Source organism: Austrofundulus limnaeus, unplaced genomic scaffold (genome assembly GCF_001266775.1).
Source record: "Austrofundulus limnaeus strain Quisiro unplaced genomic scaffold, Austrofundulus_limnaeus-1.0 Scaffold69, whole genome shotgun sequence".
NCBI lineage: Eukaryota > Metazoa > Chordata > Actinopteri > Cyprinodontiformes > Rivulidae > Austrofundulus > Austrofundulus limnaeus.
In genome coordinates, this window is record NW_013952471.1 from 1,267,254 (window position 1) to 1,282,142 (window position 14,889).

At 39.4% G+C, this 14,889-nt stretch overlaps 1 protein-coding gene across 1 annotated transcript in view; it reads right to left on the reverse strand.

The window, feature by feature from the left end:
• Window positions 1-14,889, reverse strand: part of tgfbr1b (transforming growth factor, beta receptor 1 b) — a 72,993-nt gene that overhangs the window by 26,995 nt on the left and 31,109 nt on the right. Inside the window, exons 2-3 of the mRNA XM_014010457.1 lie at window positions 4,981-5,232; window positions 3,436-3,699 (exon numbers count right to left, since the gene is read on the reverse strand). Of these exons, the coding sequence (XP_013865911.1) occupies window positions 3,436-3,699; window positions 4,981-5,232 (516 nt within the window). The remainder of the gene's footprint in view (window positions 1-3,435; window positions 3,700-4,980; window positions 5,233-14,889) is intronic.

Sequence of the window (14,889 nt, forward strand, 5' to 3'; positions counted from 1 at the left end):
ACACACACACACACACACACAAACACACATCCCTACAGCCCCGCACGCGTGTGAAAAATACAGACTTTAAAAAGTGAAGTTTTATAACATCCATACTGGTGAGGGGCACGCCCTGCGCGTGTACCCAAAGTGTGACTTTTGCTGTCGCGCTGTTGAAAAGTCTTATCAGGGTCATGAGGAGGAAGCAGATGAATGGATGTGTGAACTTTTATGTAAGATTTAAGTTTTTTACTTCAAAAGGTCCTTATGGCTCAGCAGCAGAAGCATAAATATTACTGTTAAGAAAGCTGATGATAAAAGTTGAATAAAAATCTAAGTCTGATTATAAAGTGAAATTAAATATCTGACAGTGATCATTACACAGTGTGGCTCTAATTTCTCACTTCACCATCTGTGTCGCAGCTTCCCATCTCCAAAATGAGCGTACGCATGGGTCAGAGCTGGCGTGAGGCACCGCACATTTTCACGTCGAGTTTGGATTTTATAAATCACAACCTTTGCGTGAAAAGTGGCGTACGCAAGTTTTATAAATCTGACCCCTGGACTGTTGGACTGTTGCCTCCAAACGTCACCCAATCCACAATGCAGGGGTCTCTTACAATGCCTTGTGCAGCTGGTGAGTTCACAGGAGTGGAGGTCCTACAATCCTTGTTCAGTCWATGAGTCCAACCTGGACTCATAGATAAACAAACACTTACTGATAGCACCTCCCCTAGGCCTGGTTCCAGGGCACAGCCCTTGTCCTAAAACTTACTGGATCTCCTTAGACTTAGCCTTCCCCAGAAACAAATGGTCACAGGAGACCCTCCCTGGAAAAACCTACATCAGACAACATAGCTTCTATGGTCCTTAAGGTGCTCAAAACCCCACCACAACACGTTGATCTCTGGATTCAGACTGCAGATGGTGGAATAAAGAAAATAAAAACAACCTGAAGTGTTTCCTCAGATCAGACAACTAATCTCCTTGTTCCACCCCTACAGCTCCCATCTTTACTGGAACCCACATCAAACCCTAAAACCTGACCCAGCCGAGACAAGAGGAGATCTTCAGACATCTATAAAACACTATCAGCAGAGAGACTTCCAGACACTAAGAACCTACAGGAAGCAGCAGCTGAGGTCTAACCCTGCAGAGAGCCAGCCCTGAAGAATCACTTCAACCAGCAGTCAAGCAAAGTATGCCACAAGGTTCTAATGCCCGCCGCTACAACATCTGCTGCACAACAGATACACTGACGCTTACACAGGAGATAGAAGTAACAGCGCTAAGTTCAAGTGAACCAGAAATGTTTCCCATGTCACTCGCATATCAGCCTGCAGTGCAGCAATACTTCCATGCAGGCACATTCAGAGCCTGCTGCTGCTCACGAGACCGTTTGTTCTTCCGACACAGATGGACGCTAAGGGCAAGTCTTCATGAATGACAGTAATGYAAAGTGATTTTACATCCCACCGTGAAAGAAAAAGTCACACACAGACAACAAAAAGCTAAAGCAGCATAAAAAAGCATCCCATTTTAATAGTCCACAAAGCATTTCTAAACCGACTGACTGGTTGGTTAAGCTCTGATGGAAGGGAACTTTAAAGACTCTACAAAACAGCTGACGAGAAAACTGAAAAGGCCATTCGTCTGATTTCAATACAACACACACACACACACACACACACAGTGAGTCAGCAGTGTAATTACTACAGCTGATTCTGCCAACAGCACGGTGTGCAGCATGCTGTAAATGTAAATTCAAACTGCTCCAGAGCAGCATGCTGGAGGTGACAGTCTCATGGAAAGGTGCTAATTTGAGACTGGCTAACAGAAAAGCTTCTGACAGTAAAGAGATGGTGTGTATGCAGTTTAAGTGTGAATGGCTGGAGTGGGTGCAGGAAGTTGGACTGCACCAGGTCTTTTGTCTTTCCATCATTGACCTCCCCTCCTGCACTCTCATGCACATCAGCAGTTAATTTTTTAAATATTTATCACAAGTTTAACCTAATGCTAGGGCTGTGCGGTATAAGCAGTAGATGGTAAAAACAGTATGAAGTTAGTCTACAGTAGAAATTTACCCTCTACCGTCATATCATCAGTTACGTCATCGCACCTGTGTCAACAGGGCTGTGAGTGCAGAGATAACTGAGCAGGAAGAGTTCAAAATATAATGAAGAAATAAAACATTTTAAAACACTTATATAGAGAAAAAATCCTCAAAATTTCCTCCTCCCGCTGTAGAAAAGTTACGTCGTGTCGCGGGATCATTTACACTACAGTAAAAATGCTGGGTTTGATTATGGTAATAAATGCTCTTAAAAATTACATTATCTTTGCTTTTTATAATTTTCTACCGCGATATATACGTTACCATGAAGGGGTTCAATTTATACCATGATATGAATTTGTGGTCATATATATAGATTGCGCAATCTGGAGGCGGAGCTTGATTTCGCCTCCTAGTCCATCTCATCCTGTATTTGAACAGGAAATGAGGAAATTCCGCGATTTTGAATAAGAAAACTATTAAAAAGTGTTTAAATTAATTGGAAATGTGTTTATAGTACAAAGCATTATAAAAAATATGACAATTTAATACATTTAATATTGTTTTTTCTTTTTAATTTCCATGATGAGCCTCCCCTGCCTCTAGTGACTGCACRTCACTGGTCATAATATGAACACGCTTAATCCAAAAAGGTGCAAAAAGGTCTAAAGGWGCAGGACTTCAARTRCTTCAAATCAACTGTCCAAGACATCAGGGAGTGTGCTAAAGAGGTGAAGACGAGAGTCCAGGCAGGATGTAGGGGACGGAGATAAGTTTAAGGAGAGATTAGTGACAGAAAGGAGGCAGCGAAGGTCAAAGGAAAGGGTTAGAAAAGAGCAGTGAGACCAGCTGTGTTGTATGGTTTGGACTCAGTGGCATTGACAAAAGACAGGAGACAAAGCTGGACTTTATGTTTTCAGTTTTTGTTATTTGTTAAAGGGAGAAGGAAAAAATGGTTTAGTTGATTATTTGATAATTTCATCAATAGATTAATATGGAAATAGTCTTTAGTGGCTGCTGTAGYCTGGTGACGTTAAGCAGCTTTATGTTTTAAGTTGTGTACAAAAGGTGAAGGGTCTGTTTCTCAGGGTTGTTTTCTTAACAAGATACATTTCAATTTCTTTTTCAGTTGTTTTTTTAAACGAACCTCTCTGCACAGTAACCTGGAGCCCTTTGTTCTTGAGAGGCAGGAAAAACAAGCCTAGAAACCACTGCTGTCTATTTTAGCTCTTCAGAAGGGGCAGAAAGAAATYCAGTTCTGGAGGCCACATGTGTTCTGTACAAACGTGAGCTGTCTCAACCCGAGTACTGATGACGTCAGATTAATCCAACTACATTTGTCATCCTATAAAAGTCTCTCCACCCCACCCACACCCCCGTTAGGTCAGGATGCAGAACAGTACCTGATCCAGAGCCTGAGGTGGTCATGTCGTAAATGAGGTCTTTCAGAGTTGTTCCAACGTTGATGAAGGGGTGGTCCATGGTTGGGTCCTCCTCACTGGGCACACGATGGTGGAGGGCTCCAGCCCCTCCAGCCCCCAGACCTCTTTGGTTGTGACAAATGTAGAAYGCCAAAACCAGCAGCAGGCAAAGCACACACACGGGGCATGCGATCGCTGCGGCAAGGGCCACGGGGCCCAGAGGAGGGTGGGTGGTTGGGGGGTCTTCTGAAGAAAGAGACACAAATTTAGCAGAAAATTTAAACACACAATAAACTCTGTGGGATTAACCTGTAAATAGAAACTGAAAGGGTCACTGTTAGAGAGAAAACTGATTAATGAGGATGACAGAAAAGGGTTACGGTCTGTAGCTAACAGACACATCTGTTACTTCCTCTGGGACAGACAACAACACTCTGAGTCAGGCTGCGAAACATATGGAACTGTTATCATCGTGGAAATATCAAAATCACTGCTAATGGTTGGTGATTCAGCAGCGAGAACATGGAAATTATCAGAACTGTTCAGACCCAGAACTGCACTTCACTGAAAACAGGCCTCTCTGAAAAATGAGTCCTTGTGACTCAATGAGACTACTTGTATGAATAAAGTTTAAATAAAAAACAAGTCTCTTAGTTAACTAAACTGGTTCTGAATGAAATGGAGTTCAGTAAATAAGCAAACACTCTCATAATGTCTGTTGGTTATTTTGTAAAAACAAAACAGTTACATGGTAATAAAAAATTAAAAATGTAATATATGTTTTAATAGCTTTGCTTTAGAAATAAAAATGCAACTATCACTGCTGTTTGAGTAATACATGTAGTTCTAACAGAACATATTGTAGTTTTAAAACTAAAAATATTTATTTAAAGTGGTTTAATTTGGCTGCACGGATAAATCAGCAGTGAGAACACAAATGAATGTGTCCTGATCTTTCCACAGGGAAATCCATTCGTTTTTTAAAGAAAAGTTAAAATCCTAATTTAAACAAAGATAATGCCAGCTCAAACCAGCATATTGTTTATATAAAAAGTGGGTATTTTTAAACAAAAAAAAATTAGACTATATCTCCGATAAATAATTTACAGTTCTCAAATAGTGTCTTATGTGCAGATATTATTTCTCTGTTCTGTTGGGAGGGTTCATGGTTCAGTGTTGGCATTTTTCTATTTCTATTTTTTAAATTCTTTCTATTTTGCACACAATCCAGGAATACACCATTTACATTTTTAAAATATTGAGTTGCATTCAAGGACGTGTCATTAATTTGTGTAAAGACGGGAGGAATGAAGTCTTTCCGAYGGTCTTTGGTTAAAGCAAGTTGGGATTTTTCTATAGTAAACAGAGAGACACTGCTTATTTAAAACATGTTTTCATTTATTCGGCAAAGATTTAAAACTATTTGCTTTAAATTTTAAACTCAAAAGGAAAGGTCAGATTAAAAAAAGTACTCAAAGCTCCAAACTAAAGTTCTTGTATGTAACGTGTGTTTGCGTGTATTCTTACTCGGTATGTTGTCGATGTCTGGATCTTTGTTGCAGTAGTCTGTGAGGCAGCATGTGGGGTAGATGCCGGAGTCCTGTTTTACGGACGGGGCACAGATGAAGGGCCGGTCTCGTGGAATCAGCTCGATCTCAGGTACGCACTGGCGCCCCTCGATGGTCACCTGGCTTCCCGACTTCCGGAGGGCCACGAAACAGACGCCGTCGGTTGTGCAGCTGGAGTTGGCACTGCAGCGGTCGCAGTAACACTGGAGAGCTGCAGGAGAGACAGGAGAAGAAAATAAGATCTGTAGAGTCAGGCAGCCTTTTGTTGGGCACGAGACCGGAATAAAAAGAATCAACTTTACCTTTTAACTAGGGCTGGGCAATAATTATATAGCAATATACAGTATATCATGGTAAAGATGGTTAGGGGTAGTCACGGGTTTGAATTAACATTTAAACCAAACATAGGCCAGAATATCCCCTGGACCATCTAAAGGCCCTGTCACACTATAACATTTTATACATTTTTATGTCAAAATTACTAAAAGTGATATATTTGATCAGTTTGTTAGCATTACAGTATGCACACGCCTAAAAGAGCCCTCCAGTTAATTTTTAAAAATTTCATCTTCAACTTAGATGCCTTTAAAATTTTTATAACTTGGCATAAGTTGTCTAAAACGTTAGTGTGACAGGGCCTTTAATCATTTGACATCCTTCAACCCAACTGCCTTTTCTGCCTTAAAACACAACCCAAACCTAAAAACAAAAACTTAAAGGGTCTTCTAAGATGAAGTAATGGTATGAAGTCTTAATAAAGGCCCTGCCACACTAGACAACTTATGCCAACTTATGAAATGTGTTTTATGTCTAAATTGTTAATAAAAGATATATATTTGATCAATTTGTTAGAATTACATCATGTACACGCCAAAAAGAAGCTTCCTGTTGATTTTTTCAGATTCCATCCTCAACATAGACATCTTTAAAATGTTCATAAGATGGCATAAATTGTGTAATGTGACAAGGACTTTACATGCACTAACGGCACAAAGATCAGGTTTTCATGGTGTATTTTCAGAAAAGGTGAAGCATTTCCCCCCAAGTTTCTGGCTTTTTTTAATGATGCAAAGAATTTGAGTTTGTGTTTTACTTTTAAGGCCAGCAATTTGTATTTACAGCTGCATCAACAGATCAACAGGAAAACCTCTGCTATGCCAAATCTACAATTTTCCTGCCTCTCTCTTGCTAAAAGGAAAGTATAGACTCTGGTATCATAGACCAACCAAACCAAAGTTTTTTAAACAAACAAACAATATAAAAACACAGCTTCACCCTGTTAGGATGTACTTTATAAGCCACAAGACAAACACCAGACAAATATAAGAAGACCACCACAATTTTTGTAAGAACCAGATAAATTGAAGCTTCACTGTGGTGCAGAGTTTGTCCTCACGGAAAATAAATTAATACTGTGACGCACAATGGCGACTGTTTCACAATCAATTATCAGCTGTTAAAACACAGACTTTCTGATGAATTACAAAAATATATTTGTTTTAATTATAGTGCTATTATCAGTAAAAGCTGCCCGTGGAAGCTTCCTCCTGCGTTATAAGGAGCTCTGTCTCTGATTTCTGGTTCTCCACTGCAGACTAGAGGGGCTTTGTGGGTTTGAACCCCCATTTTTTCCCCAATCGGTCCTTATTCACTGTTAATTTTTACACAGAGGTTTTCTCCAAAACAATGAAGCCATGGTTGGTGAACTAAATGCACTAACACTAATTGCGATGATGCTCTCTTCCCCGATCCTCCTCCGTGTGCTCTCGTTCTGCTGTTTGTCAGAATAATAAGTTGTTTAAAGATTCTTTCCTGGTTTGCCGTTATTCATGTTTTAGAAATGTTTCACCTAATCTCCTGTAGTCATTATTTATAGCAGCATATCAAATTCTACAGTTCTTTTGTCATCATTTTAATTTAATCTGAATGTTCGAACTGCCACATACTTCTTTGTGCAGTCTCAGTCATTATGTAATAGAACTTACAAGAAACATTTAGAACAGTGGTTCTCAAACTGTTTCTGTCGGGTCCCTACTTTGCAGAAGGCCACAGAACGAAACAGTAACAATGCACCAAACATTCAATATAAGCATAGCCCAATCAGTTGAGGGCCATTGGTTGGGCTTTATGGTATAAACTTAATGTTCATTACTAAATGTTTGAACATTTTCAATAATAACTGTTTTAGTCAGTTATACTGTTTTTATGATTGTTGGGAGCAAAATAATAGCTGCACAACCCTAATCACTACTTTTTTATGTGCGAGCTTTGAAAACCTGTAATCTAGGCTGTGCATGTTAGGTAGTTGCCTACTCGTACTAACTTCAGTTTGCTTYGCACCCAACTTGGCAGCCATGTTCCTGATTGAATCTGCTGGAGTACATTTTAAAAGCAAGAATCAAAATGTTCAAAAATTACTGAAAATGAGAGTGTTTTTGCTATCATTTACAAACCCTGCTGGAGAACTTCTCTTTATATCTGAACAGTGAGAAACAAAAGATCAGACACGGGCATGGAGAGAAATGTGTGTAACGTCAGGAAGTCTGCTCGGTCTCTGAGGTGTCCAGCTGTTAGCAGTGGTGTTATGAATAAATCAGGTCTCGCTCCTCATCTCCTCTGTGTCAGCACAGGGCAGACAGAGAGCTGAGTCCATGGTATCACTCTGCAGTTTCAAAACACATCACGTACGGATGGTCAGGTTGAAGTGACACAACACACCGCCACTGATAGGACCTCTGAATAATTTACAAGGCAGGAGCACAAATCTGAGGGTAMGAGCAGTGAAAGCCTGAGCCGAACACATAAACAGACACTTTCATCAAAGAAAGCCTTCACTTTGAGAATTTACCTTTCTAAAAAAATAATAAAATAAAATTTGAGCCTCGCTGTCCTTAGGGGAACGTCCGCTGCCTTTCATGCCTGAGTTTTAGGGCACTAAAACATTTCCGCAAAATGGCTGCAAAGATCACTCAGATTTATGCTCCCTCTGACTATTCTAAAATCAATGGAAGCAGTCACGTCCCACACAGATGTGAGCGTTCAAAAATGAAGTGAGCATCACAGAAGAACAAGTGGAATGAAGCAGAGCTCTATAGGTCGATGAGGAGCATTAAATATTTGACGGATGCTACTACCACATTAAATTTCTCCCAATGCAGTTGTTAAGACACATTGTTTAAAACAAGTTTTAGTTATCCGATTGAAGAAAAGTGGTATAAGTGGCTTCAATGTGCACTAAAAATGATACTTTTGATAGTCTGATTACAATCTGTCCTAATTCTCAACAAGGAACGTTCTAATAAACCAACATAACCTTTTAATGTAGTATTTTGAAAGCTGTGGCAGAGAATGGTCAGTTTTTTGTCACTTTATTCCACTTATTAATTAATACAAGCTCACTTTGAACACATTTTTAAGTAATGCCATTGTTGAGCAGCTTTGCTATGATGAACCACCTACATGTGGACATCATCTCCAAAACCTCTTAAATCGTGTAGAACCAAGGAGAGTCGATGTGAGTTGTGGTGAGACTGGAAAAGGGGCATATGATCTTATCTGGCCTCATTCATACTTTAAAACATGGGTGTCCAGTCCTGGTCCTTGAAGGCCACTATACTGCACATTTTAGATGTTTCTCTGCACCAACACCCCTGATTTAAATGAATGGGTGATTAATTGGCTTCTGTAGAACTTGAAAAGGTGGTTCAATCACTGAATCAGGTTTGTTGGAGAAAGGGAAACAAGTAAAACATGCAGGGTAGTGGCCCGAAAGAACCAGGATTGGACACCCCTGATTAAATAGATATTCCTGCTTTGGATTTATTTTACACTTTGTATTAGGGGTGCACTGATAAATCGGCCAGACAGTTTATTGTCACTGATTTCCCTCATTTTAGGAGATTGGAGATTGTCCGATACTTAGATAAGATAGGTGGAAGAAATTCTCATCCATCTCCACAAAGGTCTGGTAATCAGCCACTGTCTCCTTTTGCTCTGCTGTGAGCACTAATGTCCATTTAAAACAAKTTTGCATTGCTTCAAGGGTATTATTAAATGTTTTCCAATAAAATAAGTTTGGAACACTGGAGGTGTATTGTAACCTATAACACCTGACAGTGTGTTATTTTAAAAAATCTGTATCGGCCCAAATCAGTGATTAGTGATCAGCCAGAAAACTGCAATCTGTGCACCCCCACTTCGTATTGTAGCTAAATAATGAGGCACGGGCTACACTTGCATGCCTCCCCACACACAGGCAAAAACACCTATGTTTGCCTTCACCTTTAGGCAGCGAGCAAAGGTTTTAACAGTAAACTACTCTGATGCTTGTTACATTTGCTTGCAAAGTTTACCCCACCATTCAAAGTCTCAAAAAAAGGGGGAAGAAAGAAAACAGCAGCTGTGTGTGTATGTGTGTGTGGTCAAACGGAAAAACAGATGAAACAATGACATAGCTGAGAAAACAAAATAAAAAGGCAGCTGACATCGACCTGCTCTGACTCAGCGTTAGAGAATTTCAGATTAGTTGTGTTCAGCAAACACACACCTTTCATCTGTTAGGCTGGTGTGTCACAGACGTCTGGACAATGGAGACAGCAATGTTTCATAAAGTGTGGTATTTCAGAAATGACTAAAACATTTAAAAAATCTGAGATGGTGATGGTGGGGTTGTTTCAGGACGCAGCAGATTGGAAGAAAGTTGTAAAATATTATGCTGCGTTCACACAGAATGCAATTTCRGCTTCAAAATCGCAGCCAACACTGAAGTTTGAAGCTTGTGCACTTTGAGGTCAGACGCAGGACAGCTCTTGAAGCGCTGCACGGCGACAGCCTCCCCAYCCCTCSCTCCTCTGTCGGGCTCTGTTTAATGTCGGACGAGGAAGTGGCTTTGCTTTATTTACAGAGAGCAAGAGCATGTCAGGTTCATCAGATAATTAATTCATAATTAATTCACCAGATAATTCAGAGTAGAGGCTCACAGCTCGCTTTCAGGACTATTTTTCCAGTCTGATGAGCCGCTGCCACGCATTGGTGCGGATATCTCTGTCAGGACACCGACTGCAGGCACTGGATTTCAGCTAAAGAGCTCCTCTCCATCTGTTTCAGGTTAGTGGACATCATTCAGTAAACTGTCCCGTCGGGAAATATGTCGCTACGTCACACATGGAGTCTCTCTGATTGGTTGACGCGGCACGTTGAGCTGCAAAAGTTCAGATTTTCTAACTTCAGCGATTTGCGCCTCAGCGCGTCGAACGCTCAGATCGTTCAAATCGCGCTGCTCTAATCGCGCTTGAGGCGCCGCAGAACTTCCCGACGTTGCTTGAAGCACGTCCACCATAGACTTTGCATGTAAACCTGATGCTCCTGATGCTGAAATCGTGTTCGGTGTGAACGCACCATTAGGCTATTCAGCGCAGCAGTGTAACAAGGCTGATGCAGCTGTGAAATGTTAATAGAAAATGTTTGTGTCGAAAGTCTGGTTATGAGGTGGTGTTTTGTCTTACATAAAGAAAGCCTTCAGTTTGAATCTTCTTTACATAAGCATAGAAATTTATCAGGCGAATCCACAGCAAAGGGGAAAAAAATGATACCTGGTAATCACAATAACTGCGATCAGTTTGGTAATAATGATTATATAAAACTATTTATCGAGTTTGGAAACACATTGTATTTATAATCAACTACTGTCCTAAAATTAACACCCCAGGCTTCTCATCTCATCGGGACTTATTCTAAAAAGTTTGTGGGCATTCCTGTAGACAAGAAATGAATGTGTCATTTGCTCGCCGTTTAGGACATTTCATTGCAAAAACAATCTAGAAAATAAATTGTGATTACATCTGATTTTTAATTTAATGATTTTTTTATTGATTTGGTGTGAAAAAAAGTAGCTGATATGTTGCAGGCTGAAAACAGATTTCAGTGAAACTGCAGCTGAAAATGTTGAGCCTCCAACTAGTTTACAGCTGCAGTCCAGTGAGATACTGGCTTACACGGCATAAATACTTTATACTTCATTCCTGCCCGCAGACACCAAACAGCCTACATCCATCGGATTAGCTGCAAGAACATCGGTCAATGCAGTTCTGTAGACCTCATCTGGTAAAAACTTTACATTAAACGCTGCATCGAAAGACTTCACAGGAACTACTAAGCTTTCATAGAACAAACCAGTGTACTCCATTAAACATGTGTCGAGAAAGCTCAAACAGTTTTATCCTTTGACATTAATGAACTTATACTGTCTGTGTGGACTTAATGGTAAAAGTAAAAAAAAAAAAACAACACACTCTTAAAACAGTACGTTTCTGTTGAGAGGGTGGCACAGTTGGTTTCAGTTGGTAGAGCTGATGCCTCTCAGCAAGAAGGTTGCTGGATCAAATCCCGGCCCAGGGTCCTTTCTGGGTGGAGTTTGCATGTTCTCCTCGTGCATTTTCTCCGGGCACTCMGGCTTCCTCCCACAGACCAAAAACATGACCGTTTGGTTAATTAGTAACTAAATTGTCCCTAGGTGTGAGTGAGTGATTGTTTGTCTCGTTTGTCTCTATGTGTGGCCCTGTGATGGACTTGCAACCTGTCCAGGGTGTACCCCGCCCCTCGCACTGTGACTGCTGGATATGGGCACCAGTGACCCTGAAAGGAAGAAACAGGTATTGACAATGAATGGTTGGATGGTCGTTTCTGTTTAGCACCCTTGATGAGTTTGGATCTTCTTGAATGATGACATAATGTTTACTGCGAACATTTCATGGCAAAATCCTCAACATAGCTGCAAAACATGCACGCGTCTGGCTTGTACAATCAATCTTTTATTTTTATTCCCTTCTGATCACAACAGTAAATCACAACCACATTCCTCTGTGACTTTTCAAAATAAAAGCACTTTTGGCAAATTTCTACTAACACACGATTTTTAGCAGTATCCGTTTTAAATCCTATTTTAACAATAATATTCAATTCCACTCATATTCTTTATCCAGAGCACCAGTTTCTTCCTTCAGGTCGGCGTCTCAGAGTTCCCGCATGTAGACTGAACCGCTACAAGAACTCATTTGTTCCACTTTCTAAGCCATAAACAGTAAGAAACATTACCCATGAATTGTGATTTTAAGCAATAATGTTTATGATTTTAAATTGCACCGACATGCTTCTTTTATGTACTATCTCTCTTGAAATGTATTATTCTAAATGTGTTTTATGCGAGGATGTAAAGTGTCTGTGTCGTGGGTTGTTTGAACTGTGTAGCAGTCAGGTTCTGTACACAAGACAAATTTCCTTCAGGACAATAAAGTTAATCTTATCTCATCTTATCTTAATTCAAATACGTATAATTAAAAAATATATATAATATAATTCGATATATAATTAATTAATTTTGTATGAAATGCATCTACAGTATCTTAAATCACATAACATTTAGCATCAAGGTGGATTACAGGCTCTTACAGAGAGGTCAGACTAGATGTGATTCATTCAGATGGGATGTATCTGAAAGTAATGGAGCATTAGCTAACTTTTAAAATGACAGTGAAGTTGTTTTGTTATTTGACAACTTGTTTGTTTAACATCTTACAGCAGCTGATAAAACTATGATGATATATAAATTTTGGATTTCTGTATTTGGGATCTCATTTAAAAAAAAGAATCAGTGCTTCTTACTGACAGTTTAAGGCATTGCCTGATCAGGAGCAGCGGATGATGAGTCCTAGCTTGTATTTGACTAAACTTTCAATAAAGTTACTGCACTTTTACTTGAGCACAGTGTTTAGGATTCTATCCATCCCTGTATGAAAAACAAATGTTTTCTGTGACTTTTAGAGATATTGGAAAGCAGAGACAAAATGAGTTCAGCAAACAAACAGAAATTTTGGTATTTTTATTTCTGATTTGACATTTAAAATTAATTGGATTAACTGCTAGAGTGCAATATGAATGTTAGAAATTATGCAAAAAAATATGACCTATGTCGTATATTTTTTAAAGCAAATGTCAGAGTAGTGAAAGGGCAGCTTAATAACTCTGTCTCTGCATATGCTCTACGTTTATGAAGAAAAACTAAGGTCGATGATAAAAAGTGCCTTTTCTACGAATGCAACAAATTCATTTATCATCGTTATGGACAGGATAAAATTATTTTCAAAGAATGTCTAATGAAATTCTGAAAATTTGTTCCAGGACACAGATTTAAAAACAAGGAGCATCCTTGCTCCTGGAGTCTGAATTTTATTTGTCTGAGAGTAGCTTTAGATGATTTACCACACAAGAAAGTAGAAAAGAGTTTGGAAGGGATAAATGGGGAGTGGGGGTAACCACAAAGCAAATGAAAAACAAAGTTTGCTGCAGGCAAAGCTTACTGCTAAATAATATTCATAAGCAACTTTTTAGTACGCTTTGTCTGCACATAATTGACTGCAAAAACTAGAAAATGTGTGACGACCCAACAGTCGGGTCCAAACAGAGGAGAGCTGAGAGTAACTGAGCGAGCAGAATTTAAATATTCCACTATAAAAAATACCCAAAATTGGTAAATAACAAAACAACATTATTATTATTATTATTATTAATAGTCAACAAAACAACTTCACATTCTTTTCCAAGTTCATCATCTGAGAGATAAAACTGTATAAAACTCTACAATAGTTTTAGGTTAAATTTTATGTACAAACTAAAATAACATTTTTTTTTGTTTTATATGTTTACTTTCATTTTACCAGAGGAAGATTTTTTTTTCCTCAAAACAAAAACAAAATCTGCTTCCACTGTTATAGTTTATGTACTTTTAAAGAAAAGTAGAAAGTGAAACTAAAGACAACATACATCCAGTTGTACATTCATGTAGACACAGCTGATGACTCTCTGACCAGCCTGATTAAAGCTGTTCCAGCCTTTCATTTAACACCGTTTGGGAAAATGGTCCGCAGTAGGAAAGAGTGGAGTATAACAAAGATGGATTAGTGACAAAGCTCCAAGTAGCTCTGGTACAGCGTGTAGGGAGGCCCCTGAGGCCCTTCAAATGAAAACACTGGATTAAGTCTAATCTAATCTGTTGAGGCACTGTAGAAGGCAGGAGGAAGAGAAAAATGACGAAACACAACCTGACAGGATTCAGATCAATAACAACTCAATTTAAAAACTACACATACACAAACTATTCAGCCACACCAGGGCAAATATAAACACAGAAGTTAAGAGTCAGGCCATTAAACAGAGGAGAGGAGGGAAAATACAAGAGACTGTACAGAAAGCACAGACATACAACTGAAACCAGGGGTCAGATTTATAAAGGATTGCGTGGAAACCATACTAAAAATGAACGTACGGCCAAAAGACAAAAATGGTGTACGCCAAAAGACATTCAGATTTATAAAAGTGTGCGTACGCACGTTTCACCGCATTTTCCCTTTATAGATCACAGCTGTGCCTCATAATTTTCGCACAAGGTCCCGCCTCAGGTTCTACCCTCTAYACGCCCACATTCAACCATAAACAATCAATGCAAAGTACCTCATGAATGTTAAGATGTATTTAAATCAGTCAGCTGATCAATGTCAAAACAAGTGATTGGCCGTTTCAGACACACACTGCGTCGTGCGTCTGGAGGATGACAGGTGCTGAAAGCTGTTCACGTGAACAGAATGTCTGTAATTTACACAGTTTTTCCCTCATTCTGCAGGTTTACAGACGTTTAGAGTAATCTAATGATTTATTTCAAAATCTCAGCTTCAAATTAATTTTCTCTCAGAGGACGGTAAAAACAATAAATAAAATAAGCCAGATAAAGTTAAGTTCACCGCTCTTCTCCCCCGTCCTCCCCCTCTCTGCTCTGTTATCTGCGGCAGACCCCACACACACACACACACACACACAC